Source organism: Acipenser ruthenus, chromosome 40 (genome assembly GCF_902713425.1).
Source record: "Acipenser ruthenus chromosome 40, fAciRut3.2 maternal haplotype, whole genome shotgun sequence".
Taxonomy (NCBI): domain Eukaryota; kingdom Metazoa; phylum Chordata; class Actinopteri; order Acipenseriformes; family Acipenseridae; genus Acipenser; species Acipenser ruthenus.
Window position 1 is genome coordinate 5734306 of NC_081228.1, and position 13317 is coordinate 5747622.

Sequence of the window (13317 nt, forward strand, 5' to 3'; positions counted from 1 at the left end):
TCTATACTCACCTATGCAGTTCCTTTTTCTGTGCTAAATGTCCATATTAAATCCTTATCATATAAACACAGCTGACTGGAATTAGAAAGAGAGCGACAGGTAGAGACATCCGAGGATAACCAGTAGATAACGAAACACAGGATTTATTTTTTATTTTTTACTTTCCACATGAAAATACCCTTGAAAATGCCCTTAATAAAAGTGCACCATTGAAAAGTATAGTAAAAACCAGGGTTACCAATGAGAAATACCTACAATGCAAATTCATCTTCCTGACATTTATATCCATCTCTGTCTCTGTGGGAATCACAGAACTTGGGTAAATAAACAAATAAATAATTAATCTTTTGTTTGCTTAACATCCCACTCATCTCAATTTGAGACACATGCCCAAAACAAATCCTTTTGGCTTGTCACCCATGCAGATAACATTCATCGCCTGCTATTTATAAATATGCTGATTGCGTGCGGCAAAATATCAGCTAAACTAGATCAGGGTTTCAGTGTTTTCTCAGCTAAGCGTACAACAGGTTTGGTGTACATCAGGCCTGTTTGCTTGTTGCCTCCGGATCGTTGAGGACAGACGTGTTTTAAATTCGACCTTTGCGATACAAGAGGTTGAGCATCTCTGTTTGGATCTTGCTGAAAGCAACGTACACAGAAAACAGTTATTTTTAATGCATCAGTAAATACAGTAAATATGCCCCGCTAGCTTCTGATCCTGAGGCTTGCAGATTCGAGATTTCAGACTAAAATAATTGTCTTGCGCGTGACCCCTGGTCTTCCATTGCTCTGCTTGAGGTGAAGTGCGTGGCTGCCGGTGTGCAATGTCCCGTCTTTGAATGCACTGCTTTAATTGGGTCTCTAAGGGTGAGAACTTACCATTAAATCCCTTCCATTACTTCGACTATCAGAATGAGAGATGTTGGAAGCCACTGGCCGCTAATGGTAGTAAATGTTGCTGAGCGAAGTTTAATGAAATCCCTTTGGTGGTAAAACGAATGCCGTTTCATGGCCTTTAATGGCAGTTAATGGCAGCAGGTGGGAACAGAAGACAGGTCTCTTGCTTGCCTCCACAGTGAAATAAATTAGATGTTATGGCAGATCAATGATGGGCCAGGTAGAGTATTGAGCGCTCTTCGGCTCAGCAGTAAAATATATTGGGGTAAACAGCATCTAGAGTGAAACAGGATCTTCGGTGTTCAGCCAAAATGGATAATCAGCTGGAGTCGGAGTGTTTGCTGTTGTGCTCCTCGTTTGTGGAACTCTGTTCTGGTTGACATCAGGCAGGTTGAAAAATTGGATTATTTTAAGTCTAAATTGGAAACAATGTGCTTTTATGGAATTGGTTGTAGCTGGAGTGTATTGTACTACTACAGTACTACTAATACTACTATTATTATTATTATTAATAATAATAATAATAATAATAATAATAATAATAATAATAATAATAATAATAATAATAATAATAATAATAATAACAAACTTTTTGTGAATCATTGTGTAAGAGAGAATTTCCCATGTCACTGATGGCCGGCTCTACCCTTACATTAGCGCAAAAGATAAATGACTCCAGCCTTGCTTTGTGATTTGCACCTGTTATAACTAATATTAATAATCAAAAGGTCATCAGAATGGAGCAGGGACCCCCCCCAATTTGCCTAAAATAAATTGTGCATCTATGTCTGAACATAATAAAATACCTGCAGCATTAAAATACTGTTTTAGGTTACCCTTGACTCCTTACACTTGCTATGAAAGACACTTTGGATGCATGGATTATTCTCATACAAGGAGGTCTCTCGTTTCAGTGTGTGCTGCACAGAACAGGTATTCAAGTCTCTCTTTGTGCTGGAGCGAACACGCAGAACAGTGAGAGAGAAAGAGGCAGACTCTTATAATTGTGATTAATGACATGGGCTAAAACCACGGGCTTCCTGGAGAAAGCATGGTCTGGATCTGAAACATTGCAGATCTTGAAAACTCCACACTGCTCGCGGGTGGAGAGGAATAACGCTAACACAAGAAATGCAACGTTCAACCTTTCTCCCATTCAGAGCAGCATCCAGAAGTTAACTAGCACTCATGGCACTGTTCCTAGTCATTTACTTTCACTGAAGAGACAGTGAGATGCCTGCACTTACCACAATAAATCACCACTCCTGGTGTCATTCAGTACCATTCCCCAGCTATTGATCTACCATAAAGCCTAATCCATTCCACCTTTGATGGATTTATTACCTCTAATGGGGCCATTTTACATCATTTGCTACCAGTGACACATGGTCTCTTTAGGAATTCATTAAGATCCATGGTGTTTTTATTTAATGCTGCTTCCCGCGATGGGAGTCTGGCATGATACATGTCGTGCTGTGTAATATATTGCATGGATCCTGCAATGGTCATTACTATTAGAAGCTAGGGCCAGCAACTAGAGCTAATGTGCCTGGGGGTATGGAGGCTACAAGATGTTGGAGGGTATAAATAACTGAACCCCTGAGGTAGCATGACTGGGAGGCTGACTAAGGAGGCTGTGTGGTCCAGTGGTTAAAGAAAAGGGCTTGTAACCAGGAGGTCCCCCACCTCAGCCACTGACTCACTGTGTGACCCTGAGCAAGTCACTTAACCTCCCTGTGCTCCGTCTTTCAGGTGAGACGTAATTGTAAGTGACTCTGCAGCTGATGCATAGTTCACACACCCTAGTCTCTGTAAGTCGCCTTGGATAAAGGCGTCTGCTAAATAAACAAATAATAATAACAATGACTGGACAGAGATTGCTTTGCATGAGATATTTAAATAGTTTACAAGATGGTTTCTTAAGAATGGGGTTCAACATACTACAAGGGGGAGGGGGGATCTCTCCTAGAACAAAATAACCAACATCATCCAAGGAACATAGTCTGGATTTCAACTGACTTGGAGTTGGAACAATGGCATCTCCTATAAGGGACAGGTGCAGCTCAGTTGACAAGGGAAATTAGTTTAGTTGGCGCAGTCTGCAGTTTCTATCAGGCTTGCATATAAGAACTCTAGCATCCTTTCCACTGCTGCCATATTCCAGACATATCTTTGAACTGACTTCTGAGCCTATACAGCAATGCAGATGGTCTTTGTCAGCTTTAGGAAGGCCAGTGGCAGAATGCTTTACAGTTATTTAATGGTATTAGCCAGTGCTGATTGCCATGACAAAATAAATTGTGCTTTGTGGTGTGTTCATGTTAATGGATGGTGCTGAGCAGTAATTGATGTCTCAGTGCTAAAACAAACCTATTATATACAAAGTCAGTGGTGGCTAGTGTTATTTACGGCATGCATTTAAGGTGCATCTTGTGCTAATGCAAAGTCTGGTGACCTTGCAATGGTAGTGATTTAACGTGAACTTGTTTCATCTACAGTGTATGCTGCCCTCCAGCAGGTATTGGGTAAAGAATGAAAACAAGCAGAATGACTGGATGGAGAATCTGCATTTCGCCCCTAAAAAATACATTTCTGCAATGGCAGCTGCCAAGACCTTTATAAAAGATAGTACATGTGCACGTGAATTTGCACTGCACTGTGATTGTATCATGCTTTACTACACTTTGCTACATTTTTACCATGGTATACTGCAGTAAAATGTTATAAGACGAATGGTACACCATTCACCTTGCTGTGGTTTCATTTAAAGAAATGTCATTTTGGGGGGATAAAGCAGACGTTGTGCATTGGTAGTAAATACACAGATCACATTTGGGGCACCACTGGGACAGTTGGGACAGTGGGACAGTTTCCTCTGCTGTATGTATCTGAAAAGGGGGTATTATTAGGGATGGAACTGGAACTGGGTAAAACCACAGCCGATCCCCGTCATTCTCATATTATGTATCTTCCATGAGATATTAGATTGCGGTGCGTATTTGTATTACTTGCTGCTGGAATAAGCTATAATAATCCCCCTCCCCACGTTCAGTCACACTTGTTTTTCTTGGGTATTTAATCAGACAAATACAGTGTCTGTAATGGAACAACTTAGCATTTTTGTTTGTGTTTTGTTTATCGCAGTTTTCCATCTATTTTCTCTGTGTTACCTAGAAAAAAAGCACATTGTAGAAGAATTAAATATTGCGAGTTGCTGTGGGCAGTAATTCATTTCTCAAAGTGTAAAGTGAATAGGATTCAGTGGTGCCGTGAATGATAATGTGAGCCTTTCAGTGGTGTGGCTTAATGAGCAGAGAAAAACAAGGAATTAGAAAGGGTTCAAAGTTCGTATTTAAGTAGATAAATAATGGGATCTTTTATTTCCATTTGGGCCCGGTTTACCTTTTTTTTGCCCATGACTTTTTTTTTCTCTCCATGGAGATGAACCCATACGACCCGTTTACAATACAATGCAATACAAATGTATTTTTATATAGCGCCCTCCCTTCACGCCATGGCATCCAGAGTGCTGTACAAAGTCAAAACAAAACAAGAGAGCTCACGTGTACAACACACTCCAGCCAGCTACAACCAGTTATATAAAAGCACATTAAAAAAGTATGTTTTCAATTTCAATTATTATTATTATTATTTATTTCTTAGCTGACGCCCTTTTCCAGAGCGACTTACAATTGTTACAAGATATCACATTATTTTTACATACAATTACCCATTTATACAGTTGGGTTTTTACTGGAGCAATCTAGGTAAAGTACCTTGCTCAAGGGTACAGCAGCAGTGTCCCCCCACCGGGGACTGAACCCACGACCCTCCGGTCAAGAGTCCAGAGCCCTGACCACTATGCCACACTGCTTCAACCTGCCTGATGTCAACCGAAATAGAGCTCCACAAATGAGGAGCACGACAGAAAAAAGCTCAGGCTCTAGTTGATTGAAGACGATTTGAAGAACGAGTTCTGCATTTTCTGATCACAAAGAACGAATAGGAATATACAGAGTTAGTAATTCTTGGAGACAGGGTGGCTCTAATCCATGAAGGACCTACGTAAAGTTATTACGGCAATTTTAAAATCAATTTGGTAACACCACTGTAAGGACCTAAGCACAGCTCGAGTGTGGCAAACAAAATGCAGTTGTTGTTATAAAACATTATTTTTATATAAAATTTGAATCCTGTACCGTGAATCTTTTCCATGACAAAAAAAAAATGACAGCACCTCATAGGTCATGCTGCTGTATTATAAAACTAGCAACAATTCAGGCGGTTCAAGGGTAACACGTTACATTAAGTATCTCTAAATACTGTGTATTTGCATAGTAGTTACTTAGTAAATACATGTGTACTTACACATGATTACAATGTTAGTATGCATAGTTACAATGTCCTTTTTGCACAATATAAGTAAGTACACAATTGTATCATAAAAGGGTGAGGTTTAGGGTTAGAGTTAGGGTTAGATCGTGCAAAAAAAGATTTACAAATCAAGTACATTGTAACTATGCTAATAACATTGTAATTATATGTAAGTCCACATGTATTTACTAAGTAACTACTATGTACATACACAGTAATTAGAGACGCTTAATATGAAGTGCTACCGGTTCAAGTTACATCTCTTTCGTTGTTTTTTTCTTCTAAGCGTCAGCGCCATCTAGTGCAGAGCAGTATATTGGCAGCGATACAAAAGGTAATTTGATCCACAGCAGTAGATCGCTAGACGGCTCTGGCTTTTACTTCTCAATCGACAGCTCCAAAACTCATGAAAGAAGATTAAAAGGCATGAGAAATGTAATACTGTGGAAAGGGCACCACACACTACCCCAAATGACTTGATAAGGAATCAGATGAAAGGCCAGCAATGTGTCACTTCTGCACTTCATGCTCTTTAATGATTTATCCAATCAGCAACATTGATAAATCAATTGGAGGCTCTCTCAACCTTTACCAGCTTGCAGCAACAAACCTATTTATTTATTTATCTACATTTATTAAACATGTATTTAACCAAGGAATGACATATTGAGACTACAGGCCATAGTCTATGGGTTTGTTTCGCGCGTGTGTGTGTTCAGTTATGATTTTGACAAGACTTTATTATTATTAAACCTGGCTGTCAATGTTTCATTAATAATACAGATAGAGTATCTAAGTCCAGATACATGCAATGGTTATATATGGATATATGCATGCAATGGTGCTAACAGAACCATTCCTTTAGTTCAAGACATTCTTGTTTTTGGTGCAAAAAGTCATGGGTTCAAGCCTAGATTTTTTCAAGAAGCAGACTGATATATATTCCTCTGACCTTTGCTATCAGAGCATGTAAGCAGTTATTGCATAGTAATCAAAAGGTCCAAATTGCATCAGCTGGTTCAAAATTGAATTGATGACCCCTGTAAAGTGCCGCGCCCAGCCCATTCCAGACAGCTGCCATGCTGAGGCGCTAGGGAGCAGTGCTGTAGGAAAGCTGTTCTGGTACTTTGTTCTATAGTCAGAACCTTGACTTAAGAATTAATGTAAGAATCTTTACAGATTTGTTATGAAAATGCTTATATGGCGCCCGACCGGTCTAATATCGGTGCCTGGGCACTAATGAAGCGATCTATTTTCTGTGGTGAGAAAAGAGTCTGATTTCAGTCAGTCGTCCTTCTGATGCAATGAAGAGAACATTAGGGACTTCTGTCACAAACTACAGTACTACTTTAAGAAGGCTAACACTGTTTTTAGTAAAAGCGCATCCTATGACTGTGGACATAAACCCGTGTTTAAAGCTTCTTTGTATATCGGGCAGTGCAGAGATCCGGGGATTGGAATGAATGACTGCCCTTGCAACTGGCTTACACTTATTATGGCACTTTGTGCCCTGGGGGTAACATTGTAAATTTGCAGGGGGAAAAAGTGTATGCTAAGCTATGATTTGGTGGGGGAGGAATGAGGTGCTGGTGGGCTGGAATGTGTGTCCACGTTTTTCCTGTGTCTCTGATTTAGATGGGGGAGGTTAATCAAGGGCAGTGCTAGTAGATTTTTTTGTTGTGTTTCAAATGAGCCAAAATATGCACTTGCTTGCTTTGGTTGATCCCTGGAGCCAGCATCAGCACCATTGTGTGTGTGCCAGGGAGGGTGCAGATAGGCTGATCACTGGAGCTAGCATAACACTTCAGCTCCATTACCTGGAGGAAAAGTGCTGAGGGCTCATATATTACAGTGAAGATGTGGGTTGGTCCCCACCACTACGATCTAATTTTATCTGAGAGAAAGCTGAGTCCAATATTAGCATGAGGTAAATAACAGTTACTCTCTTGCAATTAAAATAGGTAACACTTTTACATTGTGTCTCTAATAACTGTGTATTTACATAGTAGTTACATAGTAAATAAATGTGTACTTACACATGTGTACTTACAATGTACTTAATGTGTAAATATTTGTGCACGATATATGTAAGTAAACAATTGTATCAGAAAAGGGCTAGGGTTAGGGTTAGATACTGTTAGGGTTAGATCAGTGTTAGGGTTAAGGTTAGTACTGGAGTTATATCATGCAAAAAAATACACATTAATTGCATTGGAACTGTGCATAATAACAGTGTAATTATGTGTAAGTACACATGTATTTACTATGTAACTACTATGTAAATACACAGTAAAGTGTTACCTACAAATCTACTGGTTACCTTTAGTATCTCTGCAGTTGCAGATTCAACTCTCAGTCTGGGGTGATGTTGAGGTGTCCTCTCTCTCTCTCTCTCTCTCCTGTACAGGATACCCCCGTTACTCAGTAGTCGGGGACCACAGCGCCGGAGAGCATCACTTGAAGATCCAGAGAGTGGAGCTGATGGACGATGCTATCTATGAATGCCAGGCAATCCAGGCAGCCATGAGGTCACGCCCGGCCAGGCTCACTGTGCTTGGTGAGTGCTGTAGAGCTTCTTCAGGAAGGGTTGTGTTCAAAGAGATTGGGAGAGAAAACTAACACTCTGGTACCAAGGGAGAGATTCAGTCACAAAATACAGTAACCGCTCATGCTGTGTCTTCAATGCATATTTTAATTTTAAAAATAAAGCACAATGTTAAACTATTTCAATTTAGGAAACGTATACAGTATAGGCAGCATAATAGAACACACACACACACACACACACATATATATATATATAGAGAGAGAGAGATTTGTTTTAAGTATACTATGTTGTTTTTGTTTAATTTACTTCATGTAACATTTACATATGTTTTAAATGTTTTAAATTCTAAAGATGGAATTTACCCATCATTGCTTTGGCAACACGAGTAATAATCAGTTATGCTAATAAAGCACTTAAACTTGAAATTGAAAAATTGAGAGAGAGAGAGAGAGAGAGAGAGAGAGATTTATCTCAGTTACATTTACAGTTCCTCTCTTCTCTTTATCTCTCTACAGCATATATCTTACACCCACTTACTTTCCTCTCTTCTCCCTCCATCCACCTCTCTCTCTTCCTCCTGCCTTCTTCTCTCATCCCTCTCCCTCCCCCATCTGCTGTATGTCTTCATCCTCTTTCCTCTCTCCTCCCTCTTTCAGTCTCCTCTCCCCTCACTCTCTCCCTCCTCCTCTCCTCCTCTCTCGAGCAGGCGAGTGAGTGAGTGAGCGAGCGAGGTTGCTGAAGCATGGTATCACCGTGTCGAACGGCCGGTCTGCGCTATTGATCTCTCCTAATGAAAAGTGAAACTAATGATCTGTAGGGGACGCAGCAGTCGGCAAGAAAAGAGAAGACAAATTAGAGCCCGGCATCCTTCATTACGGCACGCTGCTTGCAAAGGGAAATGAAACGATTTTATTTTTGAAACACTGGAGGAGGGCATCGTTTGCCTTTTTTCAGTTGAGTTTTATACCTTTTTGTTTCCAGCTAAGCCCGATCTGAACACCACTCCTAACAAAGACACATGTTTAAAAAACGCCCCCATCTAGACCGGGTCGACCCCATTGGGTTGGGGTTAATTAAAATGTTTAGAACACCAAAATCTTTTCGTGTTCGAGTTGGGGTTGTCTCGCGCATGATCCCATCGCAATGCAGAACATTCACTGAACCCGAACCCAATCTGAAGAAGATAAATCGAAAACACAAGCAGTGAGCAGCAACGTCTCAGTGCACGTCGGTCTCATTTGTTTAATTCTAACATAGTGTGAGAGAGCGAGAGAGAGGTTGAAAGGTTCTATTGTCACATGGCTTGAATGGAATGAAGACGTAGCTGGCAGGTCTCCAGGCAGCTGGTATTGTTCAAGCTCAAAGCAAGCTGAAATCCAGGTAAAGATGGAAATAATAAAAATGCTGACAATCAGTACTGGAGCTTCAGAACCACTTAGAGCGATTGCAATTTCATGAAAGATCATAGAAACACACGCCATAACACTGTCAACAGGGAGTGGGCAGCCAGAACCGCACTGGTGGAAAAAAAGTTGCAAGGTTGATATTGTTCTGAAGGGACTTGTGACCACTGGCCATTGTTAAAGCTCTTCTCCAGAATGGCCCACAGATTGGTGACTTTAGAAGCTATGCTCACAACCCCTGTACGGTGTGCTCCAAAAAGAAAGCAGATTCATGCATGCACACTACAATCATCCAGTGGAAATACTGTATCCATGCACACTCCGGTAAGTTTATTGACATGTCTCTCAGGGAGTCTCGCTTGAATGCACAACAATTCTGCCAAACTGCACGGATCACGAACTGTGTCACTTGCTTTGTGGTTTTTCACCGACCGTTAAGAAAACAGAGTGCATGAGCAAGGATCATATTGCAGTAAAACTATACAAAATGTGGTGAACTTTAAAAAGAGGAAAGAGTCTGGATGAAGTGGAGATTAGTAAATTACCTGCTTGACCTTTGCCCTCTGTTGGATATGATAGGAGTACCCCCGTCTGCTCCGCTGCTGAATTAAACATGAGCCCCAGGAACGATCAGGGGACCCCTGAGGCTAATTATTTCCCTAGCAAACCCCAAAGCTAGCCAGTCAACCTGCAAATAAAATTCAGCTCCTCAGCAGTCAATAAACGTCAGTCCAGGCCTGCAGGGGAGGCAGCGATGACGACATAAAGGTCACCTCTGCTTTTAAATGGACCTGGGAGAGCGGCCATAGGAAGTTTTTCAGTTTCCACTATTGGTAACATTTACCTTGAACACAGCTGCTCGCTGTTCACACACCAGATCTCATCTCTGCAGATGGAGCTTGTATTGATCTTTCTGTGTTTGACATTTGGAGCGCTGTTAAACACACATGCTGTTCTGTTAATTATTTTATTTTATTATTATTGTGTGTATATATATATATATATATATATATATATATATATATATATATATACAAAAGTTCACAGTTTTAATAATTCTCTTGCTTTGCCAGTGTCACCCCACCAACCTGAACCCTAAATCTAAGAACTGAAGATGGGTGGGCGTCCCACAATATGACGATCACTTTTACTGAACAATAGAGGTTGCTGTTAATAAAAGGCTTGTCCAGCACACCCTGTGAGCCTCCTGTAGCTTGTTTATTTATAAGCACCACACTTAACCATACAGTCTTACAAGTGACATTTCTAAAGCTTGGTGGTCTTCAGTTTAATATCCCTGTTTCCTCCTCACAGCCGAGCCATGAAAGCAGATGTTTTAAGACCTTGCAAGTCTCACACCACCGCAATGTACATTAAATAGAATATGTGTGTTGTTTTACAAAAGAGTAGTTTCTAAAACCTCTTGGGGACCCCCTGGGTAACCTTTGCAGAGACCCAGGGGTATCCCCAGTTTGAGAACCACTGCTGTAAAATAACTTCTGGGTGAAGCATTTTGTTGGTTATGGCTCTGACATTACTCAAGGAGATAACTAGTGATATTAAACCATCATGTATCTTCTGTATAGTTGATGACTCAGGAAGACTCATTTTTCATATGCTGTGCAACAGATCCATCAAGCTTTTACAGATGAGGTTTACTGCACAATTTACACACAGTGGGCATGATGAACAATCACTGCACAACAATGGGATGAACAGGTGTGTCAATATTGTGAGGGCCTTGGGCTGTGTAGGAGTAGAACGGTACTCCTTCATACATCATGCTGTATACAATTGACTATAGCTGCCTTTGCTTCTTGCTTCCTTTTTTTCTCTACTTGCTAAGATGATTGATGGACTGCCTGATGCATGGTGTCATTATTCTTTATTCCTCGCTCCAACACCATTTTCTGTGAATCCAATGTTCTCCTTCTTATTTAATTTTGTAATGCCGCAGTGGTTTTTCAAAGGTTGACTGCAGTCTCCCAAATAAGCCTGCAACTTGTTTTGAGAGTCAAAGATAGCCCAGCATGTTCCACTCTACTTGTTTACGGTTGCCGGTGTTTGGAAAATGATTTTATTACCTTTTCAAAAAAGTGTGTAGTTCTTAGTTCTTATCCCACCGTCGACCTGGCCCTTTAACTCTTTTGTGAGAGACAGCCCTGCTGGAAATAAGAGATTCAGAGGTCCTATTTGTGTATTTCCGGTAGATGACCACATTAGGAGATAGTCATGAATGAGATGTTGCAATGTTACTGCTGCGCTGTAAGACAGACCTACACTGTGCAGTTAACAAACATTTTCACACAAAATCTTTACAAAGTAAGAGAAATGGCGACATCGAAGGCACACGGACCTATTTTCTGATTAATATATATTTGCTTTTTGTGTTTGTGGATCAAAAGCACAAGACCAGAGCTGTTTAGGGTTATGTTGCCCTGGTCACCACCTTGCTGGCTATTCAAGCCACAGTGAACAGCCCCATCTTGTGCCACATGATCAGGGTGCCTGGGACTAATAATTTTAATGGGATTTTTTTTTTTCTTATCCATTTTCTAAAAAGCATTTCTCTTTTTCTGTGGTTTTTGTTATCTGTATTGAACAGGGTGAGTTTCAGAATATTTCACTTTTTTTATTTGTCTCCTAAAAATGTGTTATTTGGGGGACTAAAGTGATTTCGATGCACCCCACAACCTGCTTTTATACCCTGGCGAATGCAGAACAAATACACCCCACAAAGTTTGGTCGTTCAGTGTTGTTAAATATTACAGCCAACGGCTGCATTTCCAGATCATGCTTGGGACTAGACAGGAATCCAATCTGGGCGTGTATTGAACTTTATGGTACATTTATTAAATGGCAATGTTTCAGGGATCGTTTCCTTTCTGAAGACAAATTGGCTGAAGTCAAATGCTTTTTATAATTCTGTCTTGTAAACAAACAGGCATAGAGGCAGAAGCGAGTAATAAACCACAGTGCAGTCAGTTGCATTGAAGGCAGCTACTGTATCAAGCAAACCCAGACAATAATAACAGGGCTGTGCTTCTCCAATCCAATCGAAAGCATCAGTTATTGAGAATGGGCTCCGTGTTCAGACCAGTAAACAGCCACGGAGAGCAGCCGGCAGCTTTCAGATTGAGAGCCCTGCTGGAAACGTCTCTAAACGCACTGTGTTTGTCACCTTGCAGCTCCTATGCATTCGTCTCTTGGAAGCGGGACTGGAGCGTTTGATGGGCGCGAGTTGAAAGCAATGCGGCATTTCAACAGATGTCACTCGTTCCTGAAAGAAAAGAAAAAGAAACAGCCTTGAGATCTGTCATTTCCAACCTGGCATGGCTGCGCAAACAAATGCTCTTCCATTTTCATCATACGTTGCCAAGATTACAAATTAAGAGTCATTTTATTCCAGAAAATGTTCTGGCACTTTACTTTTATATGCTGACAGTGTTTGAGTTTGTATGTGATGCTTAATCAAATTAGGCACCAAAATATCATTCAGACATTACACTCTCTTGGTTAAAGGACACCTTTTCAAATGTAAGAATGTAAGAATGTAAGAATGCTGTAATGTGTCCAGCATATATACAATGAACATTTCAACATAAGTGTTGGTAAAACCAACTAAGAAAAAAAAAAAATCTATTCTATGCAAATATGTTCTTTCTTTCTTTCTTTCTTTCTTTCTTTCTTTCTTTCTGTATTGTGATGTAATACAGTTTAACAAGCCATGAATCATGTTTGATTTGAGACTTGCCCTCCAAACTTTTTTGTTTCCCCTCCCCAAGATACAAATAATTATAATAATCAAATCATAAGTCTGAGACTTTAGTAATTTTCAGTGGCACCACTGGATACAAAATCTGCTACGTTTCCTGTTTTAATTAAAACTTGTTATTGTAACGACTCACTGGGGACTCAGATTCCGAGTAAAGGTACCTTGATCTGGTATACTCAGGCATCCATATGTACTAATTTCAAGAATGCTTTTTATAGACAATGTCCAAGCAAAAAAGTACACATGCTAGCTATTGCTACATATATATATATATATATATATATATATATATATATATATATACTTATAAAAATTAA

General features: G+C 40.1%; 1 protein-coding gene across 2 annotated transcripts in view; it reads left to right on the plus strand.

Annotated features, from left to right (window-relative positions):
* The window catches only part of LOC117397161 (kin of IRRE-like protein 3), a 159286-nt gene that overhangs the window by 103261 nt on the left and 42708 nt on the right, over positions 1–13317 (plus strand). For both annotated transcript variants that reach the window (XM_059010085.1, XM_059010084.1), the window contains exon 3: positions 7682–7831. In XM_059010085.1, coding sequence (XP_058866068.1) covers positions 7682–7831 — 150 coding nt within the window. The remainder of the gene's footprint in view (positions 1–7681; positions 7832–13317) is intronic.